At 35.0% G+C, this 17,630-nt stretch overlaps 1 protein-coding gene across 2 annotated transcripts; it reads left to right on the forward strand.

Moving 5' to 3' along the window:
- Window positions 1–6,193: 6,193 nt before the first annotated feature.
- Window positions 6,194–7,182, forward strand: LOC110739506. 2 transcript variants are annotated; one of them, XR_002514832.1, is made up of 2 exons: window positions 6,194–6,751; window positions 6,899–7,182. XR_002514832.1 is itself a non-coding variant. In XM_021919954.1 (2 exons), the coding sequence occupies exons 1-2, from the start codon at window positions 6,573–6,575 to the stop codon at window positions 7,093–7,095; spliced, it is 318 nt and encodes a 105-aa protein (XP_021775646.1). In that variant the 5' UTR covers window positions 6,200–6,572; the 3' UTR covers window positions 7,096–7,182. The 2 variants fall into 2 exon arrangements, 1 of the variants encoding a protein (XP_021775646.1); XM_021919954.1 differs by having other exon boundaries at window positions 6,200–6,751; window positions 6,957–7,182.
- Window positions 7,183–17,630: the final 10,448 nt, after the last annotated feature.

The following is a 17,630-nucleotide window of genomic DNA, read 5'->3' on the forward strand; positions in this document are numbered from 1 at the left end:
AGAGAAGGAGAAAGAGGCGTGAGAATTATGAGAGAGGAGAGAGGAGGAGAAAAGAGGCGTGAGGGCTGAGGGGTAGTTTGTATTGTTAGGGTTTTTTTTTATAAAGAATGGGGAGCGGTTCGATGATCAAACCGCTTCCCATTACAATTTGGAAGCGGTTCATCCTAAACCGCTCCCCATTTGCTTGTTTCAGTTTTTTTTTTTTCTTGGGTGTTTTTGGAAGCGGAATTTCAATAACCGCTCCCCATTTGAGGCTTCCCATTTACTTTTTTCTACTAGTGAATGAACAGTTGAGATTCGTGTGTAGTATGATTTATAGCACTATTTCTTGTGCTACAAGGACATGATTGTCATAAATCATTTGCACAGGTATTTGTTTGGAACTGTACCGGATCGACCTATGAGAATACTTTAAGAGATTTAAAATCGTCATAAGTATATTTCTCATTATAGCTATCCGAATATCTTTCCTCGACCATGAGTATTGTAAGTTCTCTTGTTTGAGTACTAGTCCGTTTTGATGTTGTCAAACGTCTGCCGTAAATGGGGATTATAACGGCAACACTCGGGCGGCAAGGTCCTCTTAGTAAGGGAAGCTAACAATACAAGACTGGGAATGTCCCCCTATTAACAATAGGGAACATGTCTTTGTTGTTTCCAAGGCCTCTCGAAAAGCGAGACTGTGAAAATGCATGGTCGTGCTCAGATGGATTTTAGAAATCATCTGCTTATAGACAGTCGAAATCGAAAATCGAGAAACACTTCTGGACGTAATAAGGATGACGAAAAATCTTACCTTATAGTTCATGAAGAGACATTAAGTGACATAGGAAACAGGCTATACACTAACAATGCACTTCTCCGGAAGGACAAGTGGAAGACTGAAAGGAATGGTGTCCTTTGAAGAAGTATATTATTCTGATAGAGGGTTCAGAATTATTAGAAAGCTAATTATTCAGTGAGGTCAAGTGATCGGAATGCCTAGCTAGAGGTCGCTTCCAATCAGTAATATTAATGTATAATTAATATTACAACTTGCTTTTGGCAGAACCCTTCGCATCACACCCAATCGTGTAACCGAACCAACGCGACAAATTAATCTGAAGGATTAATGAGTCGACAGAGATTTTACGAACTAAAACGTCGGATTCCGAGCTCAGAGTGTCGAAGCCGAGCGTTGAAAGTCGAGTCGAATTTAGGAATCGACGAACGGAAAAATCAGTCAAGCAACAAGTTAACGCGCGTGAAAATCTTAGCCTCGTAATGGCCTAGCCATGCGAGGGCTAGGTGGGCTAGCATGGCTAGCCAAAGCCCTTGCCGCAAGGCAAGGCTTGGCCAAAAGCCCAGCATGCATCATATATATGGCTAAGCGTACTAGCCGAGCAAGCCTTGCGGACAAGGCATGGCCAGCAAGGCCAAGCACGCAAGCATGGCGCGCCAGCAAGGCTCACTGGGCCTCGTTGGCAGATGTCGCGCCCAGCGCAGCAGCCCGCAATAGCATGCGAGGCATGCTCGTTGGGCCGCGCGCGTGGGCGAGCAGGCTGGCAAGCCCAGCCGAGCATCAGGCCGCCAGCAAGGCGTGCCTTGGTGCCAAGGTTTGGCGCTAGCTGGCACCACATGGTTGGTGCCGGCATTTTGCTTAGGGAGCAAGGGGAAGGTGGTCCTTCCCTTTGTGGTCCTCACCTACTCCCTTGCTCTCCTTGTGACACTTGTTGTTTGGTGATTGTTTTGCCTTTTAATTTAATTTTATACTTAGATTATATCTTTTTGGCATTTTACCAACTATCCCACATTGAAAGATGATGGGAAATCTTGGAAACATTTCCTATAAATACTAATCATTGGGTATTGGGGATTTCACTTGAGTTGGTGAACTCTAAGGGATCTCTCAAAGTGTGAGAAAACCTTAGTTCGTAAACTCTAAGTAATCTTGGTCTAGCCCCCGTCTAAGCTACGGGGTAGGGGCCGGTTCGGTGATTGAGGGTGTGAGACGTTGGAGGTCTTGCATTTGCGGGGCTTGAAGGTTTCCAAGTCCGAGCTCGATTAGTGAGCAAAGCATGCGTCTACAGTGAGCTTCTTTCTCTCTCTTCTCTTTATGTGTTTGTGTTTTGTTTATTTGCATGCTTTTGTTTATGTTGTAATTATTATGCATGCGATTCGGTTCCTGGGTTTTGTTTCTGCACGGTGTCGGATACCGCAAAATCCAACACGATTAGATATCTAGCTATGAGCTAATTTATAGAAATATAGGCAACAAAAGAAGGTTTATTTATAAACACAAGTTCAATAAAATCATACGTAGCACACAAACCCCCAAAATATAAATGAGGAAAAGAGCACTTCCAAGATCTAATTTTAGTAACAGAAACAGAAACTTGGGCCTGATTGTACTAGGCATCACAATAATAAATGTCAATGGCATTAATCAGTGGTTGAAGTGGGGGAGAATCAGCAATCACAGTGGTAGACAATCTGCTTCAATATTCGCGAGACAGTAGACACTAAACTAGAATCAAGTTTTACACTATTGATGCATCCTTGTTCGGCTTGTAGTAAGAAGATAAAATCATAAAAGATTCAAATTACATGAAACAGAAGAGCAAGTTTATCAAACAGAAGCCAAAATAACAAAGAAACTCAAATCCCAGACACCTAAGCCCATTCTTTATTTAACCAAAACAAAAAAAAAAAAAAAAGTTTCATCTCTAGAGTACTAGAATTAATGATAAATTATAATCTTCAACTAATTGCCAAAGTAAGTGAAAAAAATTACCTGCAAAAAAATAACCGCACATATAAGCTTCTGCCCATTTTTCTTTGTCTTCATACAATTGAGTCGCCCACTTTGAATTTTTGAGTTTTAATTTGGTTATGAGTTCTTTCCAAGCCTTTTCTAAATCAATCGGCGCTCTATATCTATCAAGACATCTTATAAAACAATTGCCAAATTCTTTTCCACCGTTGACTTCACATTTCGCATTAAATGCCATAAGCATAAACATGTGCTTAGTGTTAGGGAGGACTACTTTAATAGCATTAGCCATGGCTTTATCACCATTTGTTAATACTGTTTTTGGTTTTAGGCTCCGTTTGGTAGGGTGTAAAACATTTTCACTGAAAAGTGTTTTTCCATTTTACATTGTTTGGTTTGGTGTAAAACATTAAAATGTAAAACTTGGGGTGGAAAATCATTTTCCACCTTATTGAAAACATTTTCCCCCCAATTTAGAAGGAAAATATTTTCCATCACAAGTGGAGGGAAAACATTTTCCCTCACAATTGAATTTTCAATTCAATCAAACAATGGAAAATGTTTAAAATGGAAAATCATTTTCCATTCAACCAAACAACGGAAAACTTTTTTTAAAATGTGTTTTCCATTGTAAAATGATTTTCATGGAAAATCATTTTACATTAAAAATGTTTTACACCCTATCAAACGGATTAGTCCATCTCCTGCTTGAATTAGTTGTTCCAACACCCAAGTATAAGTATCTTCCTTCTCATCAACGATAAGTGCACTACCAAATATCACTGTTCTCCGATTATTATTAACACCTACTAGTACTACAAATGGCTTATTGTAGACATTACATTTATATGTTGTATCAAAAGCTAAAACATGTCCATAGGTTTTATAATCCACCCTAGACGCTCCATCATACCAAAATAACTTTTCCAAATTATTAGATGCGTTACGAGTGTAAGAAATAAAAAAATTAGGATCATACACCTTTTTACCTATCAAATATGCTAACACAGCTTCTGCATCCCCACCTTCTACTTCTTGTTGTCTAGTTCTTTCAACAAAATTATACAAGTCCTGGTTCAACAAAGTAAGTGCTTCATGTCCTCCTACTTGATTAACCATATGTCTCAATATACTACTTTGATTGACTCCAAAATTGTACTATTGAGTAATTACAATTCTATCAGCATCTTTTATTTTTCTGTGAGACCTGCATAATATATTAAAATTGAAGGTAGTACATTTTGATTTTTCCTTGAATGTAAGACAACTTAATTTTAATTATATTTAGCGCATCCAAAATTGTCTTTGTTACTTTCTCCATATGTCATAAATCTTTGATTACGTTAATATCAAATTCAAGTTAATTGAAGGAAGTAGTACATATCTCAATTTCATATCAAATTCATCACTTGAATGCCAAATTATACAATGATTATTTTTAATTTTTATTATTTTTTATTTTCAAGTACAATGATGAAATTTTAAAACTATCCATACTAAATTTGAACACCTATAATACAAATATTAAGTTGAACACCTATATTCATTTATGAATCTATACATATAACATACATGATACAATACAATACAATTTTTTTTTAATCAATCGTACCTGATATATGGCACATGCTTTGGATGCACTAGAGGGTGTGAATGTTCTCCAATGAAATGATATACTTTCCAAATATTGGATGCACTAGACTCGCATTTTTGCTTCACAATTAAACCGTGTTATATTCTCCGGAATTTTCTTTCTTCTCTCTAAATTATCCCATTTTGCATCTCGACAACCTTGGGCTTCACATACAAATGGAAAAGAAATTGGATGTCCGTCAACGGTATATCGTGGACTCCTTTTTCTAATGCCAAAACCCTTGATTTTTGCATAGATTGACTAAAATTCTTCACATGCTTCCAGTGAATGAAACTCTAATGATTTCATGTCTGTTTCATCAAAATCCTTGAAAGGTTTTTTAAAAGAATCCTACGTATTCTCATCAAAAAAAATAGTCAAGAGCCTTTTCACTTGGTTCCACTGGCATATATATTTCATTATATTCATCCATGTTTTGATTTGTTCGTTTTGATTTGTTCATTAAAGATCTAGGTATTTTAAACCAAAATAGTAGATGGATTGTTATTTTAAGAGAGATTGGTTTTTTTTTTTTTAAAATTTAAAAATATAACGGTAGATTTTTATCAAAATTATATATATATATATATATATATATATATATATATGGGATTATGTGAGAACCCATTATATGTGAGAACAACTTACAGCCTTTAGATCAATCAAGATCCAACGCTCCATATCTACTCCTGTCAAAGTAATGGCACTATTGTAAATTAAAGAACTTTCTAAGTTGTATATAATAAAGTTTCTAAAAATCGTTCTAGCTCTTTCTCTCTCTAAAATTGGTGCAGCTGATATTCTCCCTCTCTGACATTTTATCCCCAAAAATGTCGACTTTAATTCCTCAAAATTTCTACTTCAATTCTTATACATTTTGCAGTTTATTGTTCTAAATACTGATTTCGATCTCCCACAATCGAATGTTGTACAATCTCCCACATTCGAATTAAAGAACAAAAACCCTAGATTTATTGAATTTCAAAATAGATTTAAACCACCGCATCCGACGATCTTCCAGAGAGGTGGTCACCAACAATTCTTTCGGATCTAGCTGAAGGGGGCAAAGCTTCGAAGGTTAGTTTAATTTTATCTTCCATCTTTAAATTATATATCTATTTGGTGTTTCAAGCTATTTTATACCCTTTTGTTCTTTAGGTCTATACTGGAGTCGAGGATTTGAGATTGTAGAAATAGCTTCATGGGTCGGTGTTTAAACTAGACATGTATGGTTATTGTGAGGGAGGAATTGAGGATGCACGTAAACTGTTCGATAATAAAATGTCTAAGCGAAAAGCTAAATGTTTGGAGCTTTGGACCCCCAAGATTGGTTTTTTCAATTGATTAGAAAAAAGACCCTGAAAATTGAGTACTTCATTACAAATTGAAGATTGTAATGCAGGGTATAATCTAATTTTGTTGGAAGTTTTAATGTTTTGAACTTGAATACAGTTTGTCCAAATGTCATAGATGTTCTCTCGAATTTTAGCTTTCTTTTTAACAACCAATTTCACCTTTTTTAACAGAATGTTATTCTATTTTTTCATAAAAGTACAAATTTTTTATTTCTGTTGCTGGGAAGAAGCAAGTAAGCATTAAAAAGGTATGAGGCAAGCTGTATAGTGTATAGAGAGAGATTGTGATTTGATTGGGCGCTTCAATGGATAAAGAACTAATTATTAATATTAAGAGGATGTGGGAACTGTAAAGGATGGTTTGATTGAGGAATTTATATTCTGTTGAGAGGAGAGGGTAATTTGCCATATACCAAATAGGGAGAACTCAGAGAAGGGTCTTTTTTATTACTTTCTGGTCAATATTATTGCGTTTCAGCCAATGTTATATACGTGATCTTTAGGGAAAGATTGCATTTTGCTTCTTGTTAGTTCTAATAACTTTGTAGTTTGTATGCTTGGCTGATTATAGATAAGCTGTGCTAATGTTGTTGGTGGGTTAGAATGTTGAAAAATGAGTTTCGGCCCTTCCAAGATGTAAGTTATGGCTCCAGCAGATAAGAATATACCGTAATTAGCCTGTCTTGAATCTCTTTTATCCTTTGCAGGGTCTTTTTTTTTTGTTTTCTTGGAACATCTAGAAATCAGAGGAGTAACACTGCATCATAATTTATGAAAAGCATTTTATTAATTAGTAAAATTGGAACTGAGGTGATTATAGGTTACTTCTGTAATGGCTATATCCCAACTGAGAAACTCTAGGCTTCCGTTGATGAATCTAATAAGAATGAATGGAGTACCTATACTACAACAACTACATCTTGAAGAAAAGCTGCTTCGTACTTCATCTGATAATTGGTGTATCATTAATGATGGAACACTTGATCCTACAGTTGTCATGGGAATATCAGGGTAAGTTCTTTTCCTGGTGCTGGAATCCTCTGAGCATAACAAGTAGCTTTGCAGTTTAGCTTTATAATACTTAATGTGAGTGTGCTAGGATTACCCAAGGTATGGTAATGTGAAGATTATGAAAAATGCATTCTCCTGTTTTAACAGGTGCATGCAATATATGTGCATGAATTATGTCAAAATAAATACTTTTACCTCTCTACAGTGGCCATGATGCGCAAAAGGAAGGAGGGTTTTTTTGCGTCTATTTAACAATAAAGGAACGACCAAGAATTTACATATATGATTCTAATACCATTCCAAGATTGACCAAGAAAGTATTGACCATCTTGGCATTAGTGTAGTTCTGAGCTCTTGTTATGTGCTTTCTGACTTAATGCTTGAAACAGAGCCTAGCTAGATATTCCTGAACTTACAAATTAATCATTAGGTGTAATATATACTCTGCTAGTCTGCTGTGTAGTAGCTGAATTTGATGACAGGGAACTTCTTAATACCTAATATTAAGCTTTGACAAATGATTTACTTTAGATTTGCAAGGTTCCTCGAAGATGTGAATTGCTTAGAAAATTAGCATGATTTCTTGAGCTATTCTACTTGACATCGTAATTTGGTGAGGTCTTTTGTTGTTCATGCTATCAGGAATAGTTAAACAAATGTTTGCTCATTTGCTGATTTATTCTTTACTAATTTGTCAAAAATGAGAAATAATTTGTCAAAATGAGCAATTAATTTTTTGCTCATTTGTCAAATGAGCAATTATTTTTGCTCATTTTGTCAAATAAATGCTCATTTGTGAGTGTGTTTGAATGTTTTAAATACGTTAGCCTACTAGCTCAAGGGTAGAGCATTGTGCAAATGCACAAAAAATGTGGGTTCGAATCCCACGTAGGTTTATTTATGTAAAGTGGAGACACAAGTTTGTATGAGACTTCAATTGTAACTAAGTTCATATAGTTATAAATCATTTCAAACCAGTTTTTTGCTCATATAATTTAGTACGAATTTGATTTTTTTTTTTAGGAAATTTTGACTTTTGCTACCACAAAAAACCTTGAGTTTCATTTTTGCTACCCCTTAAATTTTTTTTTTATTTTACTACCACCTAAAAACACTTTTGTCAAAATTTGCTACCACTTAACGGAATCCGTTAAGATTCCGTTAAGTTTATTCAAGATTCCGTTAAGTTTATTAAAAAAAAAAAAAATTAAAATGTTTAAAAAAAAAAACCCAACCACCCTTAATTGCCCCCAATCCCGTCAGCCCCCTCCCCCCTGCCGGCGACCGGCGGCCAAACTAAGGCCAACGCCGGTGACCCCACCCCAATCCCTTTCCCCCACCAACCCCGGCGACCCCCCACCTACGCAGCCACCCCCCAATCCCTTTCCCCCACCTACGCAGCCACCCCCCTCGCTTTTCCCCTCTTGCTGCCCCGACCGCCACCCTGAACCGGAAACCACTCCCCTCGCCATTCGCCCCACCGGAATCGGCCCCCTCCCCATTCCCCCACCGAAATCGACCCCCCCTTCCCTTCCCCTACCCTTTTCGAACACCCTAACCCTAAACGTTTTCGATCTCCGGCGATCCCCTCGAAACCCCAACAACCCCACCCTCGAAACCCCAACTTCCCCACCCTCGAAACTCTCACCGTCGCGGTAGGGGAAGGGGTAGTGCATCGTTTTTAAGGAGCGGCAGGGGAAGGGGAGATGCGGGACAGGTGGCTAGGGGGTGGAGGGGGAGTGGCAGAGGAAGGGGATTGGTGGCTGGGGGCAGGGGTGAAGTGGGGCCCACAAACGGCAAAACTAACAGCTTCCGTCAAGTGGTAACAAATTTTGACAAAGGTGTTTTTAGGTGGTAGTAAAATAAAAAAAAAATTTAAGGGGTAGCAAAAATGAAACTCAATGCTTTTTGTGGTAGCAAAAGTCAAAATTTCCTTTGTTTTTAATTAATTTTTTTTTTCAAAGATAACCTATGTAGGAATTGAACCTACATCCCCTATGCATTTGCATAGTGCACTACCAATTGAGATAATAGGTTTTATCATATGTTTTAAATCATTTTCTATGTTATAAATTTTTAATCAGTTCATTTGATAAATCAACAAAGAATTGTGTGCTCATTTGATAAAATGAACAAAGAATTGTTGCTCATTTGATAAATGAGCAAAGAAATACTTTTTAATTTAATGAATGATTAAAGAAATGTTTGCTCATTTGACAAATGAGCAACTAACTATTTGCTCATTTGACAAATGAGCAACTAAGTTTTTGCTCATTTTTTAAATTAACAACTAAATATTTGCTCATTTGACAAATGAGCAATTAATTATTTGCTTATCTGACAAATGAGCAACTAATTATCTGCTCATTTGCTAAATGAGTAAAAAATTGATTGCTCATTTCCCAAATAATCAAAAAATTGATAGCTCATTTTCCAAATGATCAAACAAAATGTTTGCTTATTTTACAAATGAGTAACTAATTATTTGCTTATTTGACAAATGAGCAAACTAATGGTTGCTCATTTCACAAATGAGCAGAGAAATGCTTGTTGATTTAATGAAAATGAGCAACTAATTATCTGCTCATTTGCTAAATGAGTAAAAAATTGATTGCTCATTTCCCAAATAATCAAAAAATTGATAGCTCATTTTCCAAATGATCAAACAAAATGTTTGCTTATTTTACAAATGAGTAACTAATTATTTGCTTATTTGACAAATGAGCAAACTAATGGTTGCTCATTTCACAAATGAGCAGAGAAATGCTTGTTGATTTAATGAATGATTAAGGAAATGTTTGCTCATTTGACAAATGAGCAACTAATCATTTGATCATTTGACAAATGAACAACTAAGTTTTTGCTCATTTGACAAATGAGCAACTAATTATTTGCTCATTTGACAAATGAGCAATTAACTATTTGCTCATTTAATAAATAATGAGCAAAAAATCGATTGCTCATTTTCCAAATGATCAAAGAAATGTTTGTTTATATTACAAATGGTTGCTCATTTTACCACCCACTTGATGCTAGCCTCAGCTACCCTGCAATACACCACATGCCCAACTGCCTTACGCACTCAACAATAGCTAGTGACACAGCATCACACTCATCCTCAAACATCCCGGGTTATCATCAAATCAATCATACATTAATTAGCCAAGTAATGAGATTAAAGCCATTCCATCATCATCATTCATTAATATGTATTTTTTATTTCCTAGACCTAAAATGCATAACAAAGGCAGACAAATTTCTATACAAATATGTTCACTTTTTATATACTAAAACTAGCCAAAATCCAATACTAACTTTTTGAACCAAAAACAAGATAATAGTTATAATAAGGAAAAGAGTATGAATTTACCTTGGATTTGGATTTCCCTTGACAACTTTCTGACCATATTTCCTCCATCTATATCAATCATCCAATATATCAATATCACTTGTTGTTTGAACTACTACTCTTGGCTCTCTCACTGCTCTAATCCCTGGTGCAGTTGACATACATTCATTCTTCACTTCTCCTCTCCTAATTTCACATAAACAAATCATATTATTAGCATTAATCATAGACGGGATTGATCCCAAGATTTTAACCGACTAATCTAGTTGACATAATAGGGGAAAAAAACATAAAATCATGAGTAAATTAAAAAGTATACCATCTTTTAGCCTCAGGCCGATCAACATCATCAAGATCAGTCCCAACTGATCTACTCCTCTGAGAACCAACCTCATCATCGGCCATCGAAATCGACGAATTCTCTGGTGTAACAACGGAATCCATTTGCCCGAATGATGATCTCTATGGGCCCAATGAATGGTCATGGTAATCATTAGATGATTGAGGAACAGAACCTTGCTGAAAAGCTGCAGAAGCAGAGGATCTTCTGGTGTTTACAGGCTTAGGATGGTTATGAGTATCCTTGTAAACAATCTCAGTAATTTGACTATCAATTGCCCTTTTAATCTTCTTCTTCATTGGACAATTTGGAAATGTACACTTGTAATAACTCCTTGGATTTTCTCTCCCTTTTACCTGTTTCTGCCCATATTTCCTCCAATTGTAACCATCCTCTGATTTTCTTTGTTCTCTTATAAATTGAGTTGGTTGGTATGACGAATTGAGCTGTTTTCCTAAAATACCAATATTTAACTTTAAAAACTAGTCCTATCAATTACAGCATAATACGATGCATTCATGCAATAATCAGAAACATGATTAAACAACAAATATTCGACATCATCTACAGCAATTATCAAACCGCATGTACCCTAATTTATCTCAGGTCGAATTTGTCGTAGCAACAACAACAAAAATACAAATTCCAGATAAAAATACAATTTTTTGAATTACTCAAATAATGCTTCAATTTCATTCACCGTAAGCTCAAAATCAAATTCGAAAACTAGATCCACAAAAAATTAAAATTAAATGAAAATTCATCAAATTCCGGAAACTTACATCGAGATTCACGAGCAAGGCGAGTGAGGTCGGTGTGAACTTGCTTATGATTCCGGAAACAAATCGTCGATCTTCAATTTTTAATCTCCATAGTAATCCCACCTTCAAGTTGTTTTGAACTTATCAAAATTAGAAGAAGATGATTTGATACAAAAATCAGAACAAGAAGTTTGGGAATTCAATTGAAATTATCAAAATTAAAATCAAATTAAGAGAAATCCGAATAAGAGAAATCAATTCGGAACTTGAAATTATGCAGCAGTGAAGAAGAGGAGAGAGAAATCCCACCTTCAAGCTTTAAAGAGAGAGAAAGAGGTGTATACAAATTGTACGTAATTTGGGTTTTTGGGGCTGATTTGTTTGTTTTAAGAATTACATTATTGCCATTATTAGTTGAACAATCTCAGCTGTTGAATTAGTACAATCTAATGGCTGAGATTTGTTCTCACATATGGAATGAGTTCTCACATGGGAGGTGGTTTTAACCGGATCTCATATATTATATATATATATATACTGTTTTTGGCTCAAGAAAAAAATAAAATAAAAAATTCAAAGGAAGGAAATAAAGGAATATATTTCAACAGTTGACCCTATAATGTAGGAAGGGTGGGAGACTTTAATTTTTTGGTTAAAAAGATAAACATTCAAGGAATGTTATCTTCATATATATATATTGGAATTTATGTACCCTACGTTTTCACAAACAAATTAAATCCAAGATTAAAAAGTTGAAAATTTAAGTTTAAAGTTTAAAATCTTCATTAAATCAATAATTGAAACATGTAGTAGCTATAATAATTAGTAAAGTGGGCTTCAACTCTGACACATATAAAATCCCGAATCAATAAGTTGAAACTATAAATCTTTGTTTTTTTTTGTGGGTTAAATCAAACATTTGTCCAAAAAAAAAAATCTCAAATCAGATAAACCAACAAATCAACAATGCATGTCAGTAGGTGTGAAAAGAATCAAAAAAACAATTTGAAATATTGAGAAAATAAATTTAAATTTTAAAAAAGCTTTAAACTTATTAAAAAAAAAAAAAAAATACTTTCAATCAACCCACGTTCGTCTGGTTAATCTCCACTAACCACTATCACACACATAATTTCCATTCTTGTCCTAATTCCTTAATACTATATACTTGAAAAGGGGTCATTCTTATCCTTTTTTTTGTTAATTGGAATATATCCGATTAGAAGTAACATAAATACATGTATAGTATATGTTAAAAAAAATATACAAAAAATCTAGTTACACATCCTTTTATAATTGACAATGTAAATAATTTTTATCGAAATTAAACGATATGGAGTATATATTTACCTAAACAATGTAATACAAATTCAATGTCTAAAACTGTAATACAAATTAAAAGTCCAACACTCTTTAAAAACGCTATAATAAATCTAATAGAACAATGTCTACTACAAGAGAGGGGGTGAATTGTAGTCTTTAAAAATTTGCGGAATTAAACTGACTATTAAGAGAGAAGACACTCGAGATAGGCAATGAATTATTTCACTATGTAAAAATGGATTACAAAAGTAAATGTTATGCCTAGACCCAAGTTCCGTGAGGAACTCAAGTTTCCCAACTACGATCCCTCAGTCGCAGTTTCACTCTCTCTGTGATTCGACTCTGAATCACTTGTAAAATGTGATTGGCTCACTCAAGCCTCACACTTACAACTCTCACAAACCCCAATCCCAATTACAAAGTAATTACTGGATTTTCCTAATGCACTTAAGAGACTCAAGGATGGAAGAAACTCAGCTTTTAAAACACTTAGAAACTTTTACGCTCAGAAAACTCTAATTGTTTTTCCACACTTTAAAACAACAACATTGAATGCTTTTTATAGAGAGAATTGATAAGTCTCAACCATGTTCCCACTTCCCCCTCAATCCCACGTTCACCATAAGTGGAAAGTTAAAGTGTACGTTGAGGTAGTGGAGAATCATGGCTTCACTGACTTTTCTCTCAAGTTCAAAGTGACTCCTTAAAACAAGCCAACTGAATTTTACTGAGTCAAAATCAGTTAGGAAGATATTTATTTAAAAGATAAATATTTATTTTAAGGGAATAAAAGAGATATTAAAAAAAAAGATAAAAATAATTATTTAATTTATTAAAAATAATAAACTTATCTTTTTAACTTAAAGAATTATTTATCTTTTATTTTATTTCTAAACTATCTTTTCAAACTCATTTTTACTCTTTCCTTATTTCAAGGATTTCAAAACTGTTTTAAATCTTACGTAAAATTCTTTTCCTGATTCAAAACGTTAAGTTCTTTCAGGAACTTCAAGTTTCTTATGTGTTCCTTCCAACACTTTAATTCTCAAGTGCTTACAGTATTTATTCTAAGTATTGGAGCTTGTAAGTTTTTCTTGAAAGCTTGCATATCATGTCAAGACTTCCAAACCCCTTTGTTCCTACTCCGGAACATATAGCTTGTACCTGAATCTTCTGTTCAACCAAGACTTAAACACACATCATTGGTCAGAGTTTGTTTTGTTAGGTCAATCATCAAAATACTAAGATAGTCAATTCAACAATATTCCCCCTTTTTGATGATGACAAACAAGACAAACTCGGTTAAACAAAAACAACATCCAGGCAATTCGAATGATAAACATAATGAAAAAATTAAAATGACATAAACTGAATTAAAACAAACTAAGTTAAAGAAGTCTGCATCATTCATGAAAATGGAAAAAAATTTAAGTTAATTTATACCTTTTCTTGAATGATGAAGACTTGAAAAGAATCGGTTTGAATCTGGCCTCACTGAGTTTGTCCTCCTCTTCCCTCTTTTGGCATTATCAAAATGAAAGAAAGAACACGAGCCATACATAGGACTAAACTACGGAGGGAGTAGTAAATTCAAATACTAGAACGATTAAGCGTGCTCACATAGATCATATGCAACCAAAATGCAAATGCCAATTTCAAAGAAAAACAGAGCCAGTTCCATTAAGTACAAACCGAGATAAAAAATGTGCAAGATAAAAACAGAAAATAAAAATTAAAACAAAACGTCACTGTTCATTATAAATTGCAAAAGAGGCTAAGTGATGTAGGCTTAGGCTGAGGGTGTTGTGGAGGTTATTCAGGTTTGGGCAAGGGTAGATATTCACGAAATGCAGTAAAGCCAAATAGAGAGAAACTAGGTAGGTCAGGATAAGGAACTTGGGGATGTTTCTTTCGAAAAAGGAACATGGTGGTTAGGAATTTCATTGGGATTTTTGTCCTCTGAGGCAGATTGATGAATTAAGTGTATGTGAACTTCATCCCTTCTTCGCCATCATATCCTTTGTCTCCTCTGTTCCTCAGTCTCCCTTAAACTTTTTCTCTCATTACCTCCTCTGTATTTTGTTTTTTTTTTTGATACACCATCAACTTCCTCTTCTAACTCATCTTACCCCTCAGAAAGATCAGCCTCACTTTTGGCCTCATCTTCTTCAACAATATCTGATTCCCCCTCAGTTTGATCCCTCGGGTTTTTAACAAAAATTGTTACACCATTTTCTACTTTATGAATCACGGTGGACGATCATTAATGCAAGGAAATTAATTTGCATTGTATTGGCTAAGAAGAAGATAATTGAAGGTGGGTTTTGATTGGGTTTTTACGGTGGGGTTTTTATGGAGGTTTGGTGGTAAGTGAAGGTGAAGGGTTTCTCTTTGTAAGTGACGGTTGGTGATGATGTTTATGGAGGTGAGATGAATTTGGGTAAGTGTGTGAGTGGGGTGAAAGGATATGACGGTTGAGGGTGGAGTGGAGGCGTTTTGGGTTTTTAATTTGTAATTTTATTGAACAATGATAAAATTAAAAATAAAGAATGATAAAGATAAAAGAAAAAAATCTTTTTGGATTTTTGAGTATAGGATTAATGATAATGAAAAAAATAAGAAAAGATAACAATAAGAAAATTACCGAAAGAAAATTAATGATAATGAAAAAATAAGAAAAGATAAAGAATAAAAGGATAAATAGCGAAAAAAAATCAAATAGTTTGCCAGGAAATTACGTGTATAGAAGTTTGTTACTTTAGCAAAAGGAACTTGGAAACAACATGGCTCAATTTTTCTCCTTCATTAACATAAACATATGATCACACACAAAATACATTTGCACACTCTTTCATTGCATGATTTAAGATTATGTTTTTCACACCAAGGTTATATATAGCTATGCTCAATCAATCAAAGGGACGTACCTTGGGGTTAGATGGAGAACTGCTCAGTTTAGCTTTATCATTCCGAGTTCCAATCGCATTTTCTCGAATTTTTCTCTACTCAAGGGCTTAGTAAGAATGTCAGCAATTTGATATTCATTTTGAACAAAGTCTAATCTTATTGAGCCCTTTTCTACATTATCCTTTAGGAAGTGATGTCTTACATGAATGTGTTTAACACGTGAATGATGTACTGGATCTATTGAAATACAAATTGCACTCGTATTATCACAGTATATAGGAACACACTCTAGAACTATGCCAAAGTCACGCAGCTGTTGTTTTATCCACAATAGTTGTGAGCAACATGCAGTAGCAGCTACATATTCTGCTTCGGCTGTGGATAAAGCAACAGTGTTTTGTTTCTTGGAACTCCAAGAAACTAGAGAAGAGCCTAAGAATTGGACCATACCTAAAGTGCTCTTGCAATTTACCAAATCCCCAGCATAGTTAGCATCAGCAAATCCATAAAGGTCCAATGTATCAGTTCTTAGGTAGAATAAACTCAAGTCATCCGTCCCTTTAAGATATCACAGTATTCTTTTGACGGCAGTGAGATGTGATTCTTTAGGATTAGATTGGAACCTAGCACAAAGACCAACACTAAAAGAAATGTCAGGCCTACTCGCAGTTAAATATAATAAGGAACCAATCATACCTCTGTACTTAGTTTTATCCACACAAGTTCCCAAGGGATATTCGTCTAGTCTAGAGTTTATACCCATGGGAGTGTGGTTGATCTTAGCTGTATCAAGGTTGTACTTCTTCAGAAGTTCCTTGACATGTTTTTGCTGATGGATATATATGCCTGTTTCAGTTTGTTTGATTTGCAGACCGAGAAAGAAATTGAGTTCCCCCATCATACTCATTTGGAACTCGCTGCACATTAACTCAGCAAAATATTTGCACAAAGATTCGTTAGTTGCACCAAATATTATATCATCAACATAAATTTGTACAACTAAAAGATGAGTTCTTTTAGATTTTAAAAACAAAGTTTTGTCAATTTTTCCTCGTTTAATATCATTTTCAAGAAGGAACTTGGACATTCTTTCGTACCATGCTCTTGGAGCTTGCTTTAGCCCATATAGAGCCTTGTCAAGTTTGTAAACATGGTTAGGAAAGTTTGTATTTTCAAATTCCAGGGGGTTGATCAACGTAAACTGTTTCTTTTAATAAACCATTTAAGAAAGCACACTTTACGTCCATTTGAAACAACTTGAAACCCATAAAAGCAGCAAATGAGATTAGTATTCTAATAGCTTCAAGTCTAGCAACAAGAGCAAATGTTTCCTCAAAATCTATTCCTTCCTGTTGATTATAACCCTTTACAACCAATCTAGCCTTATTCCTAACAATAGTTCCATATTCATCAAGTTTATTTCTAAAGACCCATTTTAGACCTCTGACCTTTTTATCTAGTGGTTTAGGTTCAAGACGCCATACCTGATTTCTTTCAAATTCGTTGAGTTCCTCTTGCATGGCGATGATCCAGTCAGGGTCTTCTAAGGCTTCTTTGTGATTGCAAGGTTCCAGAGTTGACAGAAAAGCGTTAAAGGCGCAGAAGTTCCTCATTTGAGATCTCGTCTGAGTTCCTTTGCTCAAGTCACTTATGATTTTGTCCAGGGGGAGTGACTTTTGGTGCTTCCAAGGTTTGGGCTGGAAGGTTTGAGCGAAAACTCGATTACTGTTATTTTCTGAGCCAACTGCTTCTTCTGTTTCATTTTCTTCTTGGTTTGGATCCTCGGCAGTTTCTTCATTTTGAGGAGGTTCAGGTGTAGGAACTTTAGTATGTACATCGAGTTCCTTCTCCTGATTTTCATTTACTCGAGTTGGCTGCCTTTCTGGTAGTGTTGCATCCTCTTCTTGATCTTGAGAGCGAACTAGCCCAATCTCAAAATCATAATCTTCATGTTCCTGTGTACATGGAAAATGATTAGTTTCATAAAAAATAACATGTACACTCTCCTCAACACACATAGTTCTTTTATTGTAAACTCTATAAGCTTTACTGTTAGTAGCATAGCCAAGAAATACAGCTTCATCACTCCTTTCATCAAATTTCCCTATGTTCCTTTTTCCATTACTGTGGACATAACATTTACAACCAAACGCTCTCAGGTGAGATATATTTGGTTTTCTTCTTTTTAATAACTCATAG

This window comes from Chenopodium quinoa, unplaced genomic scaffold, assembly GCF_001683475.1.
Source record: "Chenopodium quinoa cultivar QQ74 unplaced genomic scaffold, ASM168347v1, whole genome shotgun sequence".
In the NCBI taxonomy this organism is placed as follows: Eukaryota; Viridiplantae; Streptophyta; class Magnoliopsida; order Caryophyllales; family Amaranthaceae; genus Chenopodium; species Chenopodium quinoa.

Excerpts from the sequence above, each read along its gene's own strand:
- LOC110739506 (XM_021919954.1), top strand. The coding sequence starts at position 6,573 with ATGGCTATATCCCAACTGAGAAACTCTAGGCTTCCGTTGATGAATCTA. Across the intron at positions 6,752-6,956 it reads GTTGTCATGGGAATATCAGG|TGGCCATGATGCGCAAAAGG; the intron begins GTAAGTTCTTTT and ends ACCTCTCTACAG.